At 36.9% G+C, this 24,190-nt stretch overlaps 1 protein-coding gene across 8 annotated transcripts in view; it reads left to right on the top strand.

The window, feature by feature from the left end:
- Positions 1–24,190, top strand: part of EIF4G3 (eukaryotic translation initiation factor 4 gamma 3) — a 342,848-nt gene that overhangs the window by 73,328 nt on the left and 245,330 nt on the right. For all 8 annotated transcript variants that reach the window (XR_009047966.1, XM_057698680.1, XM_057698671.1 and 5 more), the window contains exon 2: positions 20,094–20,169. Coding sequence is in view for 1 of the 8 variants with exons in the window: in XM_057698783.1 (XP_057554766.1) it covers positions 20,094–20,169 (76 nt within the window). In the remaining 7 variants the exon portion in view is untranslated. The remainder of the gene's footprint in view (positions 1–20,093; positions 20,170–24,190) is intronic.

Raw genomic sequence — 24,190 nt, 5'->3', positions numbered from 1 at the left:
AGGCAGTGTACTATAGGGAGATCCGTGGTTTTAATTGGTTGTTTTTTGTTTTGTTTTTAAATTAATTTATTGGCTGAGTTGAGTCTTCGTTGCTGCTCGCGGGCTTTCTCTAGTTGTGGTGAGTGGGGGCTACTCTTTGTTGCGGTGCACGGTCTTCTCATTGCAGTGGCTTCTCTTGTTGTGGAGCACATGAGCTTCAGTAGTTGCAGCATGTGGGCTCAATAGTTGTGACACACAGGCTTAGTTATTCTGCGCGGCATATGGGATCTTCCCGGACCAGGGGTCGAACCTGTGTCCCCTGCATTGACAGGCAGATTCTTAACCACTGTGTCAGCAGGGAAGTCCCCAGTGGTTGGTTGGTTGGTTTGTTTTTAATAAATTAATTTATTTATTGGCTGTGTTGGGTCTTCGTTGCTGCACACAGGCTTTTTCTAGTTGCGGCAAGTGGGGGCTACTCTTCATTGGGGTGCGTTGGCTCCTCATTTCAGTGGCTTCTCTTGTTGCAGAGCACAAGCTCTAGGTGCGCAGGCTTCAGTAGTTGTGGCACACAGCCTTAATAGTTGTGGCTTGAGGGCTCTAGAGCGCAGACTCAATAGTTGTGGCACACAGGCTTAGTTGTTTCGTGGCATGTGGGATCTTCCTGGACCAGGGATTGAACCCGTGTCCCCTGCATTGGCAGGTGGATTCCTTAACACTGTCCCACCTAGGAAGTCTCCCCAATGTATTTTTATAAATACAGATTTTTAAGAAATACATGCAAATACTTTTCTTTAGAACAGTAAATTTGTCAGAATGAAAAGCACAGTATGAGATACTTGACTTTAATATTAATTTTTAGTGTTATTGAAGGTGGTTTAATAGGAAAGAGAATTGGAACGAAATATGTCTTCCTATTTCTTTTAATATGCATAGATATGCTAAAATTATTTTTGCTCCTGACATTTGTTTTCTGTTCTTTGTTTTTATCATTGTTGTTGTTATTATTATTATTATTATTTCTACTAGTACTTGAGGTTATGGAGTAAAATTACTTAAGGATTCACTGTCATTGTTACTGAATTAACATTTATATGTGATTATTGGCATATCAGAATTTTAGTAATTAAAAACTAGGCTGAGTTTAAGCCATTAGGTACACTAATTTTTTCAAATAATACCATTGTTTTATTAATGATAATTTCAAGAATCTCACTAGCATCAGTCTATTAACATAATACTATAACTCTTCTTTCATCTGCATCATGGATGAATTTAATTAATGTTTGGGAATTTAAGCTTTGTGTTATCAGAAGTTATTGTATAATTGAACATTTGTAATCTTAAGTGGGTAGTTTTGTACAGAGTATTGGGGAAAACTTTTATTAGGTTAAATTAAGGGTAGGCAGTGACTTCCCTGGTGGTCCAGTAGCTAAGACTCTGTGTTCCCAATGCAGGGGGCCCAGGTTCCATCCCTGGTCAGGAAACTGGATCCCACATGCTGCAACTAAGAGTTCACATGCCACAACTAAAAATCCTGCACATAGCAGCGAAGATCCCGCATGCCACAACTAAGGCCCAGCACAAGCAAATAAATAAATAAATAAAAAATAAATAAATAAATAAATATTTAAAAAGGGGAGGGGTAGGCAACCTATGGCCCACTAGCCAGCTGCCTATTCTTATAAATAGTTTTATTGGAGCACACCATACCCATTCATTTTGTGTTATCTGTAGCTTCTTTTGCATTACAGCAGTGTAGGCGAGCAGTTGTCACAAAGACCATATGGCTCTCAGCCTCATACAAATACCGCGTATGCACAAATATTTACTATTTAGCGTCTTGAGAAAAAGTTTGCTGACCCATGGGTTACATTAACAATTTATAATTTACTGTTGCAAACTTCCATATTATGTTGTTTTCCACCGTTGCCTCCTTATCTCCTTGTTATGTTTAGTAATTGTTTTTTTCTTTATTCTTTTTTGATCTATTTTCAGATTGACTGACTCTTTCCTCTGTCATCTCCCTTTTGTTACTGATACCACTCAGTGAATTTTTTAAAGATATTGTATCATTTAGTTCCATAATTTCCATTTGGTTCTTTTTATAGTATGTATCAGTCTGCTGAGGATTTCTGTCTTTCCATTCACTTCAAATGTGTCTACTTTTACCTCTTGGAGCATAGTTATACTAGTTGCTTTAGTCTATGCCTGACAGTTCTAACATCTGAGTCTTTTCAAGGTTGGCATGTGTCAGTTGTCTTTTCACCTAAGAATTGGTTACATTTTCTTGGTTCTTTGTAGGTCAGATAATTTTGGATTGTATCCTAGACACTGTAAATGTTAAGCTTTATAAATTCTGAATCATTTGGAGAGCATTTTTTAAGCAATCAACCTTGTTAGATTTGACTGCAAATTCTTGAGAATTGGTTACGTTTTACTATATTTATATGTCAAGTGATTTCAGATTATATCCTGGACATTTAAAATTTTATATTTTGTAACTTTTTTTAAGATTTTTTTTTTTGATATGGACCATTTTAAAAGTCTTTATTGAATTTGTTGCAATACTGCTTCTGTTTTATACTTTTTGGTATTTTTGGCCCTGAGGCATGTGGGATTTTAGCTCCCTGACCAGGGATCATACCCACAGCCCCTGCATTGGAAGGTGAAGTCTTAACCACTGAACCACCAGGGAAGTCCCAAAATTTTATTTTGTACTTTCAGGGTCCTCTTATAATCCTTGGAGAATTGTGATTAAAGAAATTTTTTAAAGCAGACAATCAACTTGATTAGGCTCAGGGCTCAAGTTTTGTCTCTCTGGGGGTTTTAATCTTGGTTTATTTTCAGAGCTTTTAATATGCTACTTTGGATCTGTCCCATTTATGTACAACTCTGAGGGTGAGCCTGAACTTATGTAGGTTCGTACAAAGAAGTAGGGATCTTTCACCTCTGCTTTTCTTCTTTGGAATTACCCTAATACTGTTCGGACCACAAGGACTCCATTTCCTCTGGCCAAGGAGAAGGGTTTCTGGAGTATCACAGGAACTGGCCTGTTAAGTACTTTTAGTATTTTTCACCCTAGTGATTTAAATGAAGATGAAATTCTTATCCTTGCAAATACTACTGGGAAATTTAGATGAAAACAAATTGAGTGTAGGATTAGGTTTTTTTAAAATTTTTTTATTTTAAGGTCTTTATTGGAGTATAATTGCTTTACCCTGTTGTGCCAGTTTTTGCTGTACACCAAAGTGAATCAGCTGTATTTATACATATATCCCCAATCCCCTACCTCCTGCGACTCCTTCCCACCCTCCGTTTCTCAGCCCTCTGAGTTATCACCCATCATCGAGTTGATCTCCCTATGTTATGCAGCAACTTCCCACTAGCCATCTATTTTACATTTGGTAGTGTATACATGTCAATGCTACTCTCTCACTTTGTCCCAGCCTCCCCTTCGCCACCCCCCCCCCCACCCCGTGCCCTCAAGTCCATTCTCTACATCTGCATCTTTATTCTTGCCCTGTCACTGGGTTCATGAATACCTTTTTCTTATGGTACTGATGATTCCATATATACGAGTTAGCATATGGTATTTGTTTTTCTCTTTCTGGCTTACTCGCTCTGTCTGAAAAATTCTAGGTCCATCCACCTCACTACAGATAACGCAATTTCATTCCTTTTTATGGCTGAGTAACATTCCATTGTATATATATGCCGCATCTTCTTTATCCATTCATCTGTTGATGGGCATTTAGGTTGCTTCCATGTGCTGGCGGTTGTAAATAGTGCTGCAATGAACATTATCATACATGTTTCTTTTTGGATTATGGTTTTCTCTGGGTATATGCCCAGGAGTGGGGTTTGCTGGGTCATGTGGTAGTTCTAGTTTTAGTTTTTTAAGGAATCTCCATACTGTTTTCCATAGTAGCTGTACCAGTTTACATTCCTACCAACAGTGCAGGAGGGTTCCCTTTTCTCCACACTCTCTCCAGCATATATTGTTTCTAGATTTTTTGATGATGGCCATTCTGACTGGTGTGAGGTGACACCTCATTGTGGCTTTAACTTGCATTTCTCTAATGATTAATGATGTTGAGCGTCTTTTCATGTGTTTGTTAGCCACCTGCATGTCTTCTTTGGAGAAATGTCTGCTTAGGTCTTCTGCCCATTTGTGGATTGGGTTATTTGCTTTTTTGGTATTAAGCTGCATGAGTTGCCTGTATATTTTGGAGATTAATCCTTTGTCCGTTACTTCGTTGGCAAATATTTTCTTCATTCTGAGGGTTGTCTTCTTGTCTTGTTTATAGTTTCTTTTGCTGTGCAAAAGCTTTTAAGTTTCATTACGTCCCATTTATTTATTATTTATTTTATTTCCATTATTCTAGGAGGTGGGTCAAAAAGGATCTTGCTGTCATAGTCTTCTGCCTTTGTTTTCCTCTAAGAGTTTTATAGTGTCTGGCCTTAGATTTAGCTCTTTAATCCATTTTGAGTTTATTTTTGTGTATGGTGTTAGGAAGTGTTCTAATTTCATTCTTTTGTGTGTAGCTGTCCAATTTTCCCAGCACCACTTATTGAAGAGGCTTTTTTCCATTGTATATTCTTGCCTCCTTTGTCAAAGATAAGGTGCCCATATGTGTGTGGGTTTTTCTCTGGGCTCTCTATCATGTTCCATTGATCTATATTTCTGTTTTTGTGCCAGTACCATACTGTGTTGATCACTGTAGCCTTGTAGTATAGTTTGAAGTCAGGGAGCCTGATTCCCCCAGCTCCATCTTTCCTTCTCAAGATTGCTTTGGCTCTTTGGGGTCTTTTGCGTTTCCATACAAATCGTAAAATTTCTTGTTCTAGTTCTGTGAAAAATGCCAGTGATAATTTGATAGGGATTGTACTGAATCTATAAATTGCTTTGGGTAATATAGTCATTTTCACAGTGTTGATTTTTCCAATCCAAGAACATGGCATGTCCCTCCATCTGTTTGTATCATCTTTGATTTCTTTCATAAGTGTCTTATAATTTTCTGCATACAGGTCTTTTGCCTCCTTAGACAGGTTTATTCCTAGGTATTTTATTCTTTTGGTTGCAGTGGTAAATGGGAGAGTTTCCTTAATTTCTTTTCCTGCTCTTCCGTTGTTAGTGTATAGGAATGCAGGAGATTTCTGTGCATTAATTTTGTGTCTTGCTACTTTACTAAATTGATCAATTAGTGCTAGCAGTTTTTTGGTAGAGTCTTTAGGGTTTTCTATGTATAATATCGTGTCATCTGCAAAGAATGACAATTTTACTTCTTTTCCTACTTGGATTCCTTTTATTTCATTTTTTTCTCTGATTGCTGTGGCTAAAACTTCCAAAACTATGTTAAATAATAGTTGTGATAATGGGCACCCTTGTCTTGTTCCTTTTCTTAGAGGGAATGCTTTCAGTTTTTCACCATTGAGAATGATGTTGGCTGTTGGTTTCTCATATATGGCTTTTATTATGTTGAGGTAATTTCCTTCCATGCCCACTTTCTGGAGGTTTTTTTTTTCATAAATGGATGTTGAATTTTGTCAAAAGCTTTTTCTGCATCTGTTGAGATTATCATATGGTTTTTATCCTTCACTTTGTTAATATGTATCACATTGATTGATTTGCATATGTTGAAGAATCCTTGCATTCTGTGGATAATCCCCAGTTGATCACAGTGTATGATTTTTTAATATGTTGTTGGATTCTGTTAGCTAGTATTTTGTTGAGGATTTTTGAATCTGTATTCATCAGTGATATTGGCCTGTAATGTTCTTTTTTTTGTGACATCTTTGTCTGGTTTTGGTATCAGGGTGATGGTGGTCTCGTAGAATGAATTTGGGAGTGTTCCTCCTTCTGCTATATTTTGGAAGAGTTTGAGAAGGATAGGTGTTAGCTTTTCTCTAAATGTTTGATAGAATTTGCCTATGAAGCCATCTGGCCCTGGGCTTTTGTTTGTTGGGAGATTTTTAATCACAGTCTCAATTTCAGTGTTTGTAATTGGTCTGTTCATATTTTCTATTTTTTTCTGGTTCAGTCTTGGAAGGTGGTACTTTTCTAAGAATGTATCCATTTCTTCCAGGTTATCCAATTTATTGGCATATAGTTGCTTGTAGTAGTCTCTCATGATCTTTTGTATTTCTGTGGTGTCGGTTGTTACTTCTCCTTTTTCATTTCTAATTCTGTTGATTTGCGTCTTCTCCCTTTTTTTCCTGATGAGTCTGGCTAATGGTTTATCAATTTTGTTTATCTTCTCAAAGAACCAGCTTTTAGTTTTATCTTTGCTATTGTTTCCTTCCTTTTTCATTTATTTCTGATCTGATCTTTATGATTTCTTTCTTGTTGCTCACTTTGGGGTTTCTTTGTTCTTCTTTCTCTAATTGTTTTAGGTGTTAGGTTAGGTTGTTTATTCGAGATCTTTCTTGTTTCTTGAGGTAGGATTGTATTCTGTAAACTTCCCTTTTAGAACTGCTTTTGCTGCATCCCATAGGTTTTGGGTCATCATGTTTTCATTGTTATTTGTTTCTAGGTATTTTTTGACTTCCTCTTTGATTTCTTCAGTGATTTCTTGGTTGTTTAATAATGTATTGTTTAGCCTCCATGTGTTTGTATTTTTTGCAGCTTTTTTTTCGTGTAATTGATATCTAGTCTCATGGCATTGTGGTCGGAGAAGATACTTGATATGGTTTCAATTTTCTTGAATTTACTGAGGCTTGATTTGTGACCCAAGATGTGATCTATCCTGGAGAATGTTCCATGTGTACTTGAGAAGAAAGTGTATTCTGTAGTTTTTGGATGGAACGTCCTATAAATGTCAGTTAAGTCAATGTGTGTAATGTGTCATTTAAAGCTTGTGTGTCCTTGTTTATTTTCTGTGTGGATGATCTGTCCATTGGTGTAAGTGGGGTGTTAAAGTCTCCTACTATTATTGTGTTACTGTCGATGTTCCCTTTTATGGCTGTTAGCATTTGCCTTATGTATTGAGGTGCTGCTATGTTGGTGCTTAGATATTTACAAATTGTTATATCTTCTTGGATTGATCCCTTGATCATTATGTAGTGTCCTTCCTTGTCTCTTGTAATAGTTTTTACTTTAAGGTATAATTTGTCTGATATGAGTATTGCTACTGCAGCATTCTCTTGACTTCCATTTGCATGGAATATCTTTTTCCATCCCCTTACTTTCAGTCTGTATGTGTCCCTGGGTCTTGTAGACAGCACATATAAGGGTCTTGTTTTTGTATCCATTCAGCCAGTCTGTGTCTTTTGGTTGGAGCATTTAATCCATTTACACTTAAGGTGATTATTGACATGTATGTTCCACTTACCATTTTCTTAATTGTTTAGGGTTTGTTTTTGTAGGTCTTTTCCTTCTCTTGTGTTTCTTGCCTAGAGAAGTTCCTTTAGCAATTGTTGTAAGGCTGATTTGGTGGTGCTGAATTAACTTCTACTTGTCTGTAAAGCTTTTGATTTCTCTGTCGAATCTGAATAAGATTCTTGCTGGCTAGAGTATTCTTGGCTGTAGGTTTTTCTATTTCAAGACTTTCAGTATATCCTACCACTCCCTTCGGGCCTGCAGAGTTTCTGCAGAAAGATCAGCTGTTATCCTTATGGGTTTTCCCTTATATGTTATTTGTTGCTTTTCTCTTGCTGCTTTTAATATTTTTTCTTTGTGTTTATTTTCATTAGTGTGATTAATATGTGCCTTGATGTATTTCTTCTTGGGTTTATTCTGTATGGGACTCTCTGCATTTCTGGGTCTTGATTTACTATTTCCTTTCCCACGCTGGGGAAGTTTTCCACTATAACCTCTTCAAGTATTTTGTCAGACCCTTTCTTTTTTTCTTCTTCTTCTGGGACACCTATGATTCAAATGTTGGTGTGCTTATTGTTGTCCCTGAGGTCTCTGAGACTGTCTTCCATCCTTTTTTTTCTTTTTTTGTTTTCCTGCTCTGTGGCAGTTATTTCCACCATTCTGTCTTCCAACTTGCTTACTCTTTCTTTTACCTCGGTTATTCTGCTGTTTATACCATCTAGAGTATTTTTAATTTTAGTTATTGCATTGTTCATTACAGTTTGTTTGGTCTTTAGTTCTTCTAGGTCCTTATTAAATGTTTCTTATATTTTCTCTATTTTGTTTTTGAGATTTTTGGATCATCTTTACTCTGAATTCTTTTTCAGGCAGTTTTCCTATTTCCTCTTCATTTATTTGGACTTGTGGGTTTTTATCTTGCTCCTTTGCCTGCAAGGTGTATCTTTGTTTTCTCATTTTGTCTAATTTATAGTATTTGCTGTCTCCTTTCCCTATGCTGCCTAGTAGTAATTCCACTTGTTTCTGTTCTCTGCCCCACTGTGGTGGGATTGGTCTAGTGTCTTGAGTAGGCTTCCTGATGGGAGGGTCTGGTGCCTGCTTTCTGGTGCGTGGTTCTGAGTCTTTTCCCTCTGATGAGCAGGGCCATGTCAGGTGCTTTGTTTTAGGGTATCTGTGAGGTTAATATGGCTTTAGGTAGTCTGTGTGCTGATGAGTGGGTTTGTGTTCCTCTCTTGTTTGTAATATGGTGTGAGGTATCCAGCATTGGCACTTGCAGGCAGTTGGGTGAAGCTAGGTCCTAGACGCTGATAGAGGCTTCCATGAGAATTTTCTGTGGTTAATCTTCCCTATGGCTGAGGATTCTCTAGTGTTCTAGCATCCTGAACTCCGTGCTCCCTCCCCAGAGCCTCCAACTTGACTTCTTGTTGAGGAATCCAGACTCCTGAGGTTGCTCATCCTGGCACTGGTGGTCCAGTGGTTAAGAATCCTTGCTTCTACTGCACGGGTTTGGATTTGATCCCTGGTCTGGGAACTGAGATCCCACATATGAGGCGGGAGAGATGAGATGGTGGAACAGGGCAGCACAGGGGCTGACTTGGGGTTTTAGCTGCCGTTTCCTTCCACCCCTGGCTACCAAGCTGCAGAGAAGGCAGGAGTTCCCGTTCACTTATTTATTTTGTTCACTGTCTGTCTTCTCCTTCTAGAATATAAACTCCACGAGGATGGGGATTTTTGTCTGTATTGTCCACTGTTTTATCTCAAATGTCTGGAACACTATCCCATGCAAGGACACAATACAACGTGGTTTTCAGTGGCAGATGAGATCAATCACCTGGGAAACTTGCTTGAAAGCAGATTCTGGTTCGGTAGATCTCAGCTGGGGCTCAACATTCTGCATCTCTAACAAATTTCTAGTTAACTTGGGTATGGCTGGTCTTAGAGCCAAACTTGGAGTAGCAGCATCCTAAAGCAGTGGTTCTGAAAGTGGTCCTTTGACTAGCAGTATCTTAAGCACCTGGGAACTGAATCAGAAACTCTAGCCATGGGGTCCAGTCCAGCTGATGTACACCGAGACTGAATTAAATCTCAGAGACAGAGTTTTGGGTGAAGGAGAGTTTTTAAAAGAAGAGCGTTATTTCTCTGCCAGGCAGAGGGGACCCACAGCAGGCTAATGCCCACAAAACTGTGTTCCCTGGATTAGACTTAAAAATGAAATCAATCAGAATCTGCATGATGAAATTAAATAGGTGCAAATGTATTCTGTTTACATTCAAATGATTGCTTACTTAAGGTTATGCCCAGAATGAATCAGACATGACTTTGTGACAATTTTAGGTGGAAAGAAAGCACACATGGAAAATAGTTTATTACAGACAACATCAATGTATTAATAAGCAGAGTTATGAAGTAAAGCTTACACAATCTGTGGTTGCATTGATAATTGGAAATTATCTCCCTTCCACTTTACTCTGATAGGATTATACCACATCTGCCTTTCCAGGAGTGGTCCTAAGGAAGTGAGTGTTTCACTTGGAAAAGAATGTAAAAGATTTATTAATATTAACAGTGCTCAGATATTTGAAGAGTTTTCCTGTGGAGCAGAGTGCATTATGTATGTGGAATCCCTGCATTTGATGTTTTACCTTTTATTTATTTATTTATTTATTTATTTATTTGGCACATGGGCTTAGTTGCTCCGTGGCATGTGGAATCTTCCTGGAGCAGGGATCAAACCTGTGTCCCCTGCATTGGCAGGCAGGTTCTTAACCACTGCGCCACCTAGGAAGTCCTCTGCATTTGATGTTGATGTTAGATTGACTAGAGCAATGAGGACCTTCCAAGTATAATTTGGTGTGGTTTTCACTGTTGATGAATTAACCATGATTCTTTATTTCATGAAGTTATTTCTTCTGTTAAATTTGGATCTCTGTTACCATTTTTCTAGTGTACAGAAATACTTTGACTCATTTCTAGGTACTATAAGTAGTCTTGCCTTTGGTATATTGATAAGCAGTATTGATCCACTGGTTTAGTATAAGTGTACTTTGGCTTGGGTTTGGTGGCTGTGGATAGAGAATGATCTTTTCCAGATATTACTGAAGAGAGAGGTTTGTCAGGAGCAGTGCCAAGAAGCTGGCAGGGCAAGTTTTCCATATTGCAAGGTCGTTAGGCAGGGTTTCAGGAGAGTATAAGATCCTGTATTTCTTTCTGCCATTGAAAGAAATTCAGTTCAGTGCACAAATCCAGCTACCCATTTTCCTGTGGGGTACCTGTCCTACTATTGCTGTTGCATAAAACTCCTCTTTGTTTGCCATGTAGATGCTTAAGATGAGCCATACTTCTTTTAAGTGTAGTGGACTTTGGGAATTCCCTGGCTGTCCAGTGGTTAGGACTCAACACTTTCACTGCTGGGATCCAAGTTCAGTCCCTGGTCAGGGAACTAAGATCACACAAATTGCGTGGTGTGGTGCACCCCCCCGAATCACTTATCTTCAAAAATAAGTCTGTTGGACTAGATCATGATTATGCAGCACTTTGAGTTTATGACTCTTTTTTTTGCAATATTCTAGCGTCTGGGGATAGAGTGGTAGACAGACTGCTTGCCCCACCGTGGAGTTTTAATGTTATTATTTAAGAAATTTGTTTAAAAATTACGTACAGGACTTCCCTGGTGGCGCAGTGCTTAAGAATTCACCTGTCAATGCAGGGGACATGGGGTTTGAGTCCTAGTCTGGGAAGATCCCACATGCCAAGGAGCAGCTAAACCTGTGAGCCACAACTACTGAGCCTGCACTCTAGAGCCCGGGAGCCACAACTGATGAGCCCATGTGCAACAACTACTGAAGCCCACACACCTACAGCTTGTGCTCCACAACAAGAGAAGCCACCACAATGAGAAGCCTTCACACTGCAATGGGTAGCCCCCGCTCTCTGCAACTAGAGAAAGCCTGTGCACAGCAAGGTAGAGCCCCCAACACAGCCCAAAATAGTAAATAAAAAAAAAAATTACATATGTTATTTACTTTTTTGATAACAGCTTTATTGAGATATAATTCACATAACATAAAGTTCACCTATTTAAAATGTACAATTTATTGGTTTTTAGTATATTTACAGACTAGTGTAACTATCACCATAGGTTTAGAACCTTATTTTAGATTACATCAAAAAGAAACCCATATTCTTTCGCAGTCATTGCTCCTTCCCCCATTTCCATCAATCCCCTCAGGCCTAAGCGTCCACTGGTCTTTTTCTTTTATACTTTTTGTCTGTAGATTTGCCTGTTCTGGACATTTCATGTAAGTGGAATTATACAAAATGTGGTCCTTTGTGACTGGCTTTTTTCACTTAGCATTGTGTTTTCAAGGTTCATCCATGTTGTAGCATGTATCAGGACTTCCCTTTCTTTTTATTGCCAAATAAAATTCATTGTATGGCTATACCTCATTTTGTTTATCCATTCATAGTTGATGGAAACATTTGTTTCTGCTTTTTTGGCTGTTGTAGATAATGCTGATGTGAACATTAATTTATTAGTTTTGTTTGCACAAGTTTTTATTTCTCTTGGGTATATACCTAGGAGTGACATTGCTGTCATTTGGTGACTCTGTTGCTTAACTTTTTGGAGACACTAAATAGTCACTTATTTTAGATATATAGTTTTATGAATTCTGACAAATGCAGTTTGGCAGCCCCACCATTACTGATGATACAGAAAAGTTCCATCACCTAATTACAATCCTTTAGTGCCATCTCTCTCTCTCTTTTTTAATTTTATTGAAGTATAGTGGATTTACAATGTTTGTGTTAGTTTCTGCGGTACAACAGTTCAGTCACACATACATATATATTCTTTTTCATATTCTTTTCTGTTATTACAGGATATTGAATATGCTTCCCTGTCCTGTATACAATAGAACCTTATTATTTATCCGTTCTGTATATAATAGTTTGCATTTGATAATCCCAAACTCCCAATCCATTCCCCACCCCCCTTGGCAACCACAAGTCTGTTCTTTATATTTGTGAGCCTGTTTCCGTTTCATAAATAAGTTCATATGTGTCATATTTTAGATTCCACATAAACTGACATCATATACGGTATTTGTATTCCTCTTTCTGATTTATTTCACTTAGTATGATAATTTCTAGGTCCATCCATGTTGCTGCAAATGGCATTATTTCATTCTTTTTTTATGGCTGAGTAGTATTCCATTGTATTTATATACCATATCTTCTATATCCATTCATTTGTAAATGGACATTTAGATTGCTTCCACATTTTGGCTATTGTAAACAGTGCTGCTATGAACATAGAGGGTGCATGTATTTATTTGAATTATAGTTTTGTTTGTATATATGCCTAGGAGTGTGATTACTGGATCATATAGTGCTGTCTCTTTTTAGATAAAATCTCCCCCGTGCCCTAGCCCCTAGAGTTTTGCCTTTGCCAGAGTGTTATATAAATGGACTCATAGCCGTTTTGATATCTAGCTTTCTTTCACTTAATTCACATTTGAACTTTATTCATGTAATAATGCATTCATTACTTTTTGGAACCCTCCTACACTGTTGGTGGGAATGTAAGTTGGTGCAGCCACTATGATAAACAGTATGGAGTTTCCTCAAAAACTGAAAGTAGAATTACCAAATGTTAACAACCATTTTCTTTGGCAGTATTGATCTTTTTTTTTTTTTAAAAAAAACAAAAAACAAAACCTTAGCAGAGTATGTTTCTGGGTAGATTTAAACATGACTGTCAAGAAATCAATTTGTAGTATGTGGTGAGTTGTGTTCTGAGTTAGAAAATCAGAGTCACAACAAGGGCATTTCTGGCTTAGCACTTGGAGATTAATGTTTCTGAATTTATTAAAAAAAAAAAGGAAATATAATGGTTCCTAGTTGTTAACATTCAAGTGGTGATTTCCAGAGACTTTTAGAACTAAGCACAATGGGAAAGAAGGTGTAGGCTTGCAATTCTAAAATCAAAAGAGCTTGGGGGAAACTAATTGTTTCCTGAAACTGGCAAAAACTCTGGACAGAAATACAGAAATTTCAATATTCATATATTTTGGTAGAGATATTACTGTACTTGATTAAAGGGTGCTGCCTTAGACCCTGCTGGAAGTTTTATATAATATACAGAATAACCATTGTATTAACTTTCTAACAGTGGAATTTATTGGAATAAATAAAGGATTTTGGACCTGAATTAACAGCTCAACATTAAATTGAATTGAAACAAATATTAATACTTGCTAGTTTTATTTCTGTGCAGTTTTAGTGGCAAAAAATAAGCAGCAATGAAGGAAAATTTGTATTAAAACATTGGTATCTTTTTTTTTTTTTAAACACATTCTGTTATAGATTCCAAGGTTAAAGTAGGAGTAGATATGTCATAGTATTTAGGTCTGAGAATACAGTTTCTGTTTTGCTTTTGTCCATACAGAATTACTGAAGTTGTGACCCCTATGATTTCTGTAGTTGCTAGGTTGGATCATTCAGGATGTTCTGCTTTTTGGGACATTTTACATGCTTGGTGCTTACACTTGGCTACTTGAAACTAATTCATTCCTGTTTCATCTTTCGTTAATAACATGCATTAATCTTATCAGCATAGTTTTGTGCTTGGGTTTGAGATGGGCTTTGTCTTTGGTGCCATTTAGGTAAGTAGAAATTAGCCAAGGATGCTTTACTGTTATCAGCCAAAGGCTCCATTCTGAAATTTGCTTCTCCTAATTATCTACAGTCTCTGGTAGTACAGCTCTAGCCCTTATCTTTTATGAAGCTTTTCCCAGTGTAGTAAAGGGTTAATTTAAAAAAAAACATTATTTTAATAAAATATACATGCCATAAAATTCACTCATTTAAAGTGTGCAGTGCAGTGGTTTTTAGTGCATTCACAGATATGTGCAACCATTACCACAGTCAATTTTAGGATATCTCATCACCTCAGAAAGAAACCCCATACCTCTTGGCTGTCGGTTCCATATCTCCCCCTAGTCCCAAGCAATCACTAGGCTTTCTGTGTTTATAGTTTATCCTGAACACTTCATAAAAATTATATGTGGTCTGTTGTAACTGTCTTTCACTTGGCTGTTTTCAAGGTTCATCTGTGTTGTAGCATTAGTATTAGTACAGTTGACCCTTGAACAACACGGATTTGAACTGCACGGGCCCATTATATGTGAACTTTTTTCAGTAAACACCACACTGCTAACACAGTCTGTCACTCACCCAAGAATGAAGTTGCTGCATCATAATGTACCTTAATGTTTAAACTTTTGAGGGAATGTCAGACTGTCTGTCATGGTGGCTGTAGTATTTCACATTCTCACCAGCAGTGTATGAGGGTTCCAATTCCTTGCCAATACTGGCTTTTTAATAATAGCCATCCCAGTGGGGTTTTTTTTTTTAATTTATTTATTTTTGGTTGTGTTGGGTCTGCATTGCTGCACATGGGCTTTCTCTAGTTTTGGTGAGTGGGCGCTACTCTTTGTTGTGGTGCACAGACTTCTCGTTGCAGTGGCTCCTCTTGCTGTGGAGCACGGGCTCTAGACGCATGGGCTTCAGTAGTTGTGGCACATTGGCTTAGTTGCTCCAGGACATGTGGGATCTTCCTGGGCCAGGGATTGAACCCATGTCCCCTGCATTGGCAGGCAGATTCTTTTTTTTTTTTTAAAGATTTATTTATTACTATTCATTTATTTATTTTTGACTGCGTTGGGTCTTCGTTGCTGTGTACGGACTTTCTCTAGTTGCGGCAAGCGGGGGCTTCTCTTTGTTGCAGTGTGTGGGCTTCTCAGCGCGGTGGCTTCTCTTGTTGCGGCACATGGGCTCTAGGCACGTGGGCTTCAGTAGCTTCAGCCTGTGGGCTCTAGAGCCTCCGTAGTTGTGGCACACAGGCTTAGTTGCTCCACAGCATGTGGGATCTTCCCGGACCAGGGATTGAACCTTTGTCCCCTGGATTGGCAGGTGGGTTTTTAACCACTGCGCCACCAGGGAAGTCCCATCCCAGTGGTTTTGATTTGCATTTCCCTGATGACATTGAGTATCTTTTCATTTGCTTTTTAGGTATTTGTATATTTTCTTTTGAAGAAATGTCTATTCAGATCTTTTGCTCATTTAAAAAATTGGGTTGTGTTTTTATTGTTGAGTTGTAAAAATTCTTTCTATTTTCTGGATACGTGTCTCTCATTACACATATAATTTGCAAATATTTTTTCCCTGTTCTGTGGGTCGTTTTTTCACTTTCTTGATGGTGACTTTTGAAGCACAAAAGTTTTTAATTTTGTTGAAGTACAGTTTATCTTTTTTCTTTTGTTGCTTGTTCTTCTGGTGTGTATCTAAACAATTCATTGCTACATAGAGATAAGTCATGCAGATTTATCTCTGTGTTTACGTCTAAAAACTTTATACTTTTAGCCTCTACATTTAGGTCTTTGATCCAATTTTGAGTTAATTTTTGTGTATGCTGCGAGGTAAGCATGCAGTCATTTTTTTTGCATGTGTCTATCCGGTTGTCCCAGCAGAAGAGGGTTAGTTAATCAGTTTCTATTTGCAGCAGATCTGAAAAACTCCAAAGAATATAATTTTGGACTTCCGTAAACTTTTTTAAAACATTCTGAATTAACCTGGATCATTTTCTATGTCATAAACAGTGACACAGGATTTTTTTTTTTTAATAATTAAACATTATGTAGACTGTGTTTATTCACTTTGACTAGTCCATTTGCTTTTTAATGCTAGGTTAAAATTTTTTTTGTAAGGGTTGTTTTCAAAATATGCTGGTTTATTTAAATTGAATTTCTTCCATTTTTGAAAGACATATCCCTTATGGGTCAGAACTAATGTTAAAGGGAAATTTCCAAAGCAACTGTGTATGAAACAGTTTTTCTTTTGAGAAATCATGTATGATATCTTGTGAAATACAGTATAGTTTAGAAATTCTGCCCTTATTCTTATATGTTATACAAGTTATCCTTTTCATTATCAAAAGTATGTAGAAAGAAAGAGAAAGTAGAGAAGGCATAAATCAACTGATATAACGATTTTGCCTTAAAGCTTAAGTAAGAAATAATGCAGAAAAAGATCTCTGTCATTTACTTGTTTTTATCTCCTGAAATGAGTTGCCTAAAATAAAGTAGTGTTTGTGAAAAGGGATTTGTACCCTTGCTTTCTCTTGCAATGAGTCAGTGATAACTTGAGGCTGTTACTTTAAGAATATTGCTTATGCTGAGTATCGGGATAGCAGCTTTTCTTATAGTGTTGTGGGGCAGAGTTTAGGAACATTCACCTGGGAGTTGTAAATGGCATGTCAGTATTTCAGCAAACTGGAGGAAGATTTCTATTGACTTTCACTACTTGTTTTCACTTCTCGTTTCACTCCTTGTTTTCTAATTTGTCAAAATCTACCTTTTGAGGAGGTACTGACTGTATGTCAAACCCCTGGTCAGGTACGATTGCCATAGATTGAGAAGCTTCATACTGATCGCATTTAATCATCCTTGAAATTTCAGTAAACATCTGAGCTCAAAAAATCGATAGGTCTCCTCTTCATGACGTAAGTAGGAAACGTTAAGATCATTATGTAATCTCCCCATAGATCCTTGGATTTCTCCTGTGAAATTTGTTCTCTGAAAATTTTTTCTCTATCTAATTGACATTTAATGTGGAGAATATGTAGTGAGTACTATAATAATTGATTTAGACTCTATTGTGTTTTAATACTCTAACCCTCAATTTTTGTTTCTGAAATTTGTCTTTTGTTATTTTTTCATTGGAAAGAAGGTGGGGAATTAGATTTTTTTTGCATTTATAGTTCTATTTGGGGTTGGCCAAAAAGTTCGTTTGGGTTTTTCCATAAGATGTTACAGAAAACCCGGAACGAACTTTTTGGCCAACTCAATACTTAAGTCTTATTAATTAGTTATTACATACCAGCTGTCCAATCTTGCTAATGATTATGCTTGTATTTCCTAATGACATAATATAAATCAAAGCAATTTGAACTACAGAAGTGTCAAGTGGGTGTGCTACTGTATTTCAGTCATGAGATTTAAAAAATAAAAACAGTGTATTCTGGAGCACTGCACGTGCATATTATGCTGCTCATTGTTTGAATTAGAATTTTAAGTGGTGCTATGAGAAGCTGTTTGCTTGTTATGTTGAGCTGAAAGGGAGGCAGAGTTTTATGCTGGAGTGATTTATGCTGGAGGTACAGAGCTTGGTGAGAGCTGGTAATGAGCTTAATGGTAGGCAGAGTTAGGAGACAGTATGTAGTGTAAGAGCTTTACATGGGTGCCATTTCTTTGAATCCACCTGCTTCTGGAGAAAATGCCTAGCAGTACTTATCTCATACTGATTTATCTAGGGTTTTTTAGTGGAAAGGGAGACTAAACAGCTTAGTTGCAAATTACTAAAATACCATTGAAAAAATTGAGATATAATTCACATACCATAAAATTCACAATTTTAAAGTGCACAATTCAGTGCCTTTTTTTTTAAATGATATTTATGAAGATGTGTAACCGTCGCCACCAGGAATTAAAGGAGAATATTGCTCCATAAAATAAGTTCCCTTGGTTTCATGCATTATGTGCGCAGTCTACAGTAGTGAGTGTTCATTTGCCATTGGGCAGATGATTCAGCCTGGGCCAAGAATTTGGGACTTTTCAGAAGTTTTAGAGTGACAGTCCATTGATTCTTTTATGAGAAAAACTACTAATTTAGTTCTGTCTGGAAGATAGGGGCAATTATATTTTGACCAGGTTGTGGTAGTGCTTTTTTTTTTTCACTGTGCTATAAAGTATTTTGCCCATGGGCACGTTGATGTAATAGGAAGAACACTGTCTTTAGAATACAGAAGAAACCTGGCCTGGCCGCTTAGCTTAGTTAGCCTTTTTAACTTGGGCAAATTACTGTACTTGATCTGGCTGAGCCTCAGTTTACAGGAGATACTATAAAATGGTTCATTGAGGACAACATGGTTGGTTAGGCTTGCCACATGCTCTAGGTTCAGATCTCCTGCTTCTGTTTTCAGTATTCTTTTTATAGAACTATGTTTTGTTTTAAGTATTTTTATCCAGATGGTCTTTTAAGAAACAGTTTATTAATTGACAATATCCTGTTGGTAGTTTTCAGAGAGGGAAGTAGATGAAGTCAGTATTCTTTATGTGACCAAGGAAAAAGAATGATTGTTACTGGAATATTGGCCAGATACATGATTGTCTCTTTAGGAGTCTTGTAATTACAGTAATATTGTTAGCCAGTAAAGTTACTGATAGAAATTGGGAGCCTTAACCTTTCCTTGTAAGGTTCAGTGGTATGGCTCAGCTCTTGGGGCCTACTACCTATAACTCATTTGAGAACTTGAGGGCCCTAGTTCAAAAAGGTAGTAACAGTTGGCTTTGCAGAAGAAAGAACGGCCTCATATTTTCTACCATGCATGTGACCACAGTGCAAAGCTATAATTCAAAGAAAATTTTATTTCGGCTAGGGGTAATCTTCATTCTGAAAGAATTGACAAACTAATATAAAGGACTTCTGTCCTGAGACTTGTTAGGCTTATGTTTTCTACGTTGCAAACATATATATAGTTTCTTTGGATGAAGCAGTTCCTTTGTGAAATGCTTTAGCTTTGTTATTTCTCAGTGCAGCATTTTAAATCAGTTCTTTGTGTGTAGGGGACGCATCCAACTGTTGTCCGAGGTTGCTAGTTTAAAGAACTGTCTAGAGACTGGTACAGTGTTTCTGGTTTTGAATGACTAAAGCATTGGTTTTTGTTTTGTTTTGTTTTGCCTCTCCCACGTCAGTAAACTTTTGCTACTTGGATATAAAGAATTTTACTTCTAAAGATTCTTTTAGACCTCTGCAACTTGTGGTCATTCATATAAAATTATTATTTGCAGCTGTCACTTTGTCTTCCTAACTGTTTCATTGAATTAGAAAGGAACATGATGTGAGAAGTATTAAATATTTGTTAGGTTGAAGAAAAGATTCTGTCTCATTTTGGGTTTTATATTTATAGTCTTAAAGTATGCATTTAAGTTGTACAAATAATTTATTGTAGAAAAGACACATAATACAGTTATATAATCCTGTCATCCAGAGATAATTGTTATTAATCTTTTGTGCCAGTCTTTTGGTTGTCATTCTTAAAGAGGTAGAATATCACCTTATCTGGTAGAAGGGCTTACGTCTTTCAGTTTTAAAGCTGAATAAAATGATAGTCTTTTGTCTTTTAAAGAATATCCTGACAACATGTTGAAATATTTTAAATTGTGGTGGAGAGCCTTTATTTATTTATTTATTTTAAATGAGGAATTGGTGGGTAGATATGGGGGAAAGTAGCAGCTAAAATAGGAAAACAAGGAAACAGTTGTATTTGCCATTCCTGTGTAGTTAGCAGAACAGACTGGGTCTTTGTCAGCAATTTCCACATTGATGAATTAGTCTTATCTTCCTGAATATCCTGCTTATACTTAGTCTTTTTCTCTAGAAAGTAAAGGTGCTAAATTCTCATCATGGGCCTCAAGTTGAGAGGCTTATTGTATGATTTTTATTTGTTTTGAGTTTCCATGGAATGTTTATCATGGGAATCGCTTTTGGAGAGATTGATCTAATCACATTAGGAAATTTGAAATACTTTGTTTAACAGTTTCCCTGGAGAAGTAAGTGTATAACCCTACTAATTGGATGACAAAGCTTGGGTCATAGACAGAATTTTGTGGTTGTGATTTGCTCTTACTGCTAAAGCAGTTCATTTTTGAGTTCTCTTATCCTTAACTCGCTCTTGTAGAATTCCTAGAGGACCTGTGCAGCAGCCTCTTGAGGATCGAATCTTCACTCCCACTGTCTCGGCAGTGTACAGCACGGTGAGTACCTCCGGGTTCTTTGTCAGATTGTGTGTGTGTTTCGCACATGAACCTTTGATATGATATTATAGGCAGTGTTTGTTAGATTGGAACATGATAGGCTTTTGACAAAAATGTTCAATAAACTCGAACAGAATTAGATGTATATAATAAGGTGAATAGATCTTTTCTCCCATCATCTTAATTTAAGAAGTAGACATGAAAGAAACATTCTGTTAAGATAGATTGACTCGTACACCTGTGTTTTTTTTCCTCCCTTTTTCCACCTTGCGTAAATATTGTGATTCTTCTAGGATACTGAGTTTTAATTTTCTTTTGGCTGTTTTTTCTTAAATTTTAATAAATTTCACTTTTTTAACTTAAATTTTTTATTTTACCTTTTTCTTCTTTGATTACATATAAAAAATAAAGTTTAGAAAAGAGAACAGTGGTTTTAATGGAAGGAAATTTAAATATTTATGTTACATGATTGATTCAGATTCATAAATGAAGGGAAATTTAAAGGTTAGAGGATGAAGATAATAAAATTAGAAGCAGATTTCAGAAGTCTTACATTGAGCCTAAGGGAATTTAGGGGAGAATCGAGGAGTTGGACGCATCTTGTTTGTTTTTTTCTGGCTGCGTCATGCAGCTTGTGGGATCTTAGTTCCCTGACCGGGGATTGAACCTGGGCCCTCGGCAGTGAAAGCACAGAGTCCTAACCACTGGACTGCCAGGGAATTCCCAGACATATCTTTTTAATGTTTCATTTCATCATGCCATTTATTCCTAGGAAATAGGGTGCCTTAAAGAAACTCACAGTGTAGTGAGAGATATGAGTAAATAAATCCAAGTGATATGATAAAGCAATAATTCTTATCCTTTTGGGTTATAAATTACTTGTGGAATCTGAATATAGTTGCAACGCTTTCTCCTCAAAAAAGAGCATATACCCAGTGTTTACGAATAATTTCAGAGCTTCACAGATGTTCATCAGGCCATTCAGAAGGCTCTGGTTAAGAACCTTTGATTAGAGATATGAACATGCTATTATATAGGAGAAAGAGAAGTTGTTTCATTGAGGAAGTGACACTAAGCTGGAAGATACAGGATTTTTCTAGGCAGAAAAGGGAAGAAAAGGCCTAGGAAGTGAAGAATTAGAGGCCTGGTTTATGGAATGGTCAGTAGTCAGTCAAGTGTGGCATGCGTGTTAGGTTTTGTAGCAGAAGTAGAGATGAGATGAGTTTTGGAGGTTTTAAGGTTGTCCTGAAGAGATAGAACTTTATCGTGGAGATAATGGGTAAGGTGATTATTTTTCCTGGTTTGCTCAAAACAAGTCTCAGTTTACACCTATTGTAGATCAACTAAACACCTGTTAATTACTTTTTGAACCCTCTGTAACTCTTAAAATGGACCCAGTTTGAATGATAAACTATCTGCTCACTCTACTAATTGGGAACCTTCAATTTACATTAAAAAATAACCTTTAATTTTCTCCAGCACAAACTTCCTCCAGGTCAGAGTTGGTTGTTTGTTTAAAGTGCTGAGCTTGGGGACTTCCCTGGCAGTCCAGTGGCTAAGACTTCACTTCCACTGCAGGGGTACAGGTTTGATTTCTGGTGGAACTAAGGGGAGCTAAGATTCGGCATGCTGCCTGGCCCCCCTCCCCCCAAAAAGTACTGAGCTTAAAGGTTGTAGGATTTTATCAGGTATAACTTTTAACATATAATTTTTTCTAATTATGAAAGTATATCTGCAACATTATTTTCAAAATTTGGGTAGGAAAAAGAAGAAAGTTTCTAGTAATCTTGACTGATTTCTAGAGACATCTACTATAACTGTTTTTTGGTATAGTTTCCTTTGTCTTTTTTTCTGTGTTGTAGGTGCTGTATAAGGTATTTTATTCTCATTTGTCACTTTATGTTGTAATGTTAGCTTTTCCTATGCTGTTTGAAACGTCTTAAATAATAAATGGTTTTATGTTGTTTTATTATAAGAATTTCATATTCACGTAACAATTTGACAGATTATTTGTTAAGTTTTTAATATGTGTTCTAGGTGTTGGGAATATGGTAGTGAGAAAACTAAACCTGCAGTCCTCATGGAGCTTGCTTTTTTGTGAGATAGAAAGGTAGTTAAAATATATATATATATATATATATATATATGCTATTGGGTGGTAATAAATACCTTGATGAAAATGAGGCAAGATAAAGGGGTAGGGAATGACTTGGCATCGTGTTTTAGCTAGGGCTCCTAGGGAAGTTTTATCTGAAAAAATGGCATTTAAGTAGAAACTTAAGAAGTGAGGGAGTGAGATTGCAGATTTTAGGGAAAGAGCATTTCTGGTGGAAGAAACAGCAGTGTAGAGGCCCAGAGATAACATCTGGAGCATGAGATTATATAGGGCACTATGGACCATGGTAAAGATTTTGGATTTTGATCGAGAGGTGATGGAAAGCCATTGGAAACCTAAGAGCAGAAGATCTGATTTTTTTTTTTAAGCTATTATATAGGGGGTAGACTGAGGATGGTAGGTGGTTGTGGTTGTGAGGAGGAAGCAATACCAGTTAAGAGGTTATTGTAGTGATATAGGCAAATGATAGTGGCTTGCTGTAAGTTGGTAGCAGTGAAAGAGATGAGTAGTGGGGTTTGCTATTTGAAAGTAGGGTCAATAGAATATGATGATAACTTGGATGTGGGATGTGAGAAAAAGAAGAGGAAAGGAAGATGTCATGGGTCGTTGCTTGAGCAGCTGAGTGGATGAACGTGGTACTATTTATAGGGATGAATGCTGGGTGAGGAACAGGGTCTTTGTTGAGAAAAATTAATATATGTGAACATTATTTTTGTGAAGAGTTAAGCATTAGGTTGTTTCCTATCATGAGTAACTTACTGAATTTTAACCCTTTTCTGTATTTTGGATTATTTTTATAGAATAACTTTCTAGAAATACAATTACTGAGTTAAAGTGTAGGCATGTTATTAAGATTCCTCATAAATGAGGACATGTGACTTTGTAAACTTAGTACTTAGAGAGGAGAAAATCAAAATTCTCCAATCCAAAAAAAGCAGGAACACGGTGTCTGCTACACAATTTACATTAATTGTTTTGCATCTAAGTTTTTAAATTTATTTTTGAGTTAGATCAGATTCGACTTTTAGTATTAAAAGTTACTGCCATATATGTGGTCCTTCAGTTAATTTAAAAAGTGGCTGTATCAGTTATATGTAATGCCTATTCTGGAAGGACAAGGGGTTTTAGACAGTGAAAAGTTACCTTAAAATATAATGTCTCTACTTTTTGATCACTTCTTTCTATTCTTAGTAATTTAAGTCTGTTCCCCACTTTTACAATGTTGTTATGCACATTAGCAATGAGCAGGAGTGTAGTTGAACAGGTGCTTAGTCTCCCTTTTTCTCAGCCCCAAGATTATGTATTGGTCATTATTCCTCTAGTGTCTAGGTCCATTAGCATCATTTCTGTGTCATAAAATAAAGGCTTACCTTCAATTCACCTCCTCCTGTCTCAGCATATGGTGCCCATATGTCACTTTAATTGAGTTGGTTAAATTCCTTGAAAGGCAAAAAGACACCTGGATAGTCTTTAAAAATTACACAGAGATTTCACTTTTTTATGTTTGATATGGAGGCTGTATGCCCTTATGTCAGCTGTTTTAGACAAATTCTCTGCTGATAAAGAAGTATCAAAAGTAGGACTCACCAACTCGAGGATGGAAGATGCCTTTGAGGACTGGGGCGGGGAGGGTGGGGGGGTCTTGGGGGGGGCGTCAGGGAAGGGAGGGAAGATGGGGATATGTGTATAAAAACGGATGATTGAACCTGGTGTACCCCCCAAAAAAATAAATAAAAAAAAAACCAAAAAAAAAAAAACATAATGGAAAAGAAAAAAATAAAAATAAATAAAATGACCTCAATGTACACCAGTAAAAAAAAAAAAAAAAAAAAAAAAAAAAGTAGGACTCAGCTTTTATAATGCCTTCATTTTAGCCTGCTTATTATTTATTATAGTCTGGTTTAT

The sequence above is a fragment of the Hippopotamus amphibius genome, chromosome 1, assembly GCF_030028045.1.
Source record: "Hippopotamus amphibius kiboko isolate mHipAmp2 chromosome 1, mHipAmp2.hap2, whole genome shotgun sequence".
NCBI classification, from domain to species: domain Eukaryota; kingdom Metazoa; phylum Chordata; class Mammalia; order Artiodactyla; family Hippopotamidae; genus Hippopotamus; species Hippopotamus amphibius.
The sequence above is the reverse complement of the archived record's forward strand: the minus strand, read 5'-3'. Positions and strand labels throughout refer to the sequence as shown.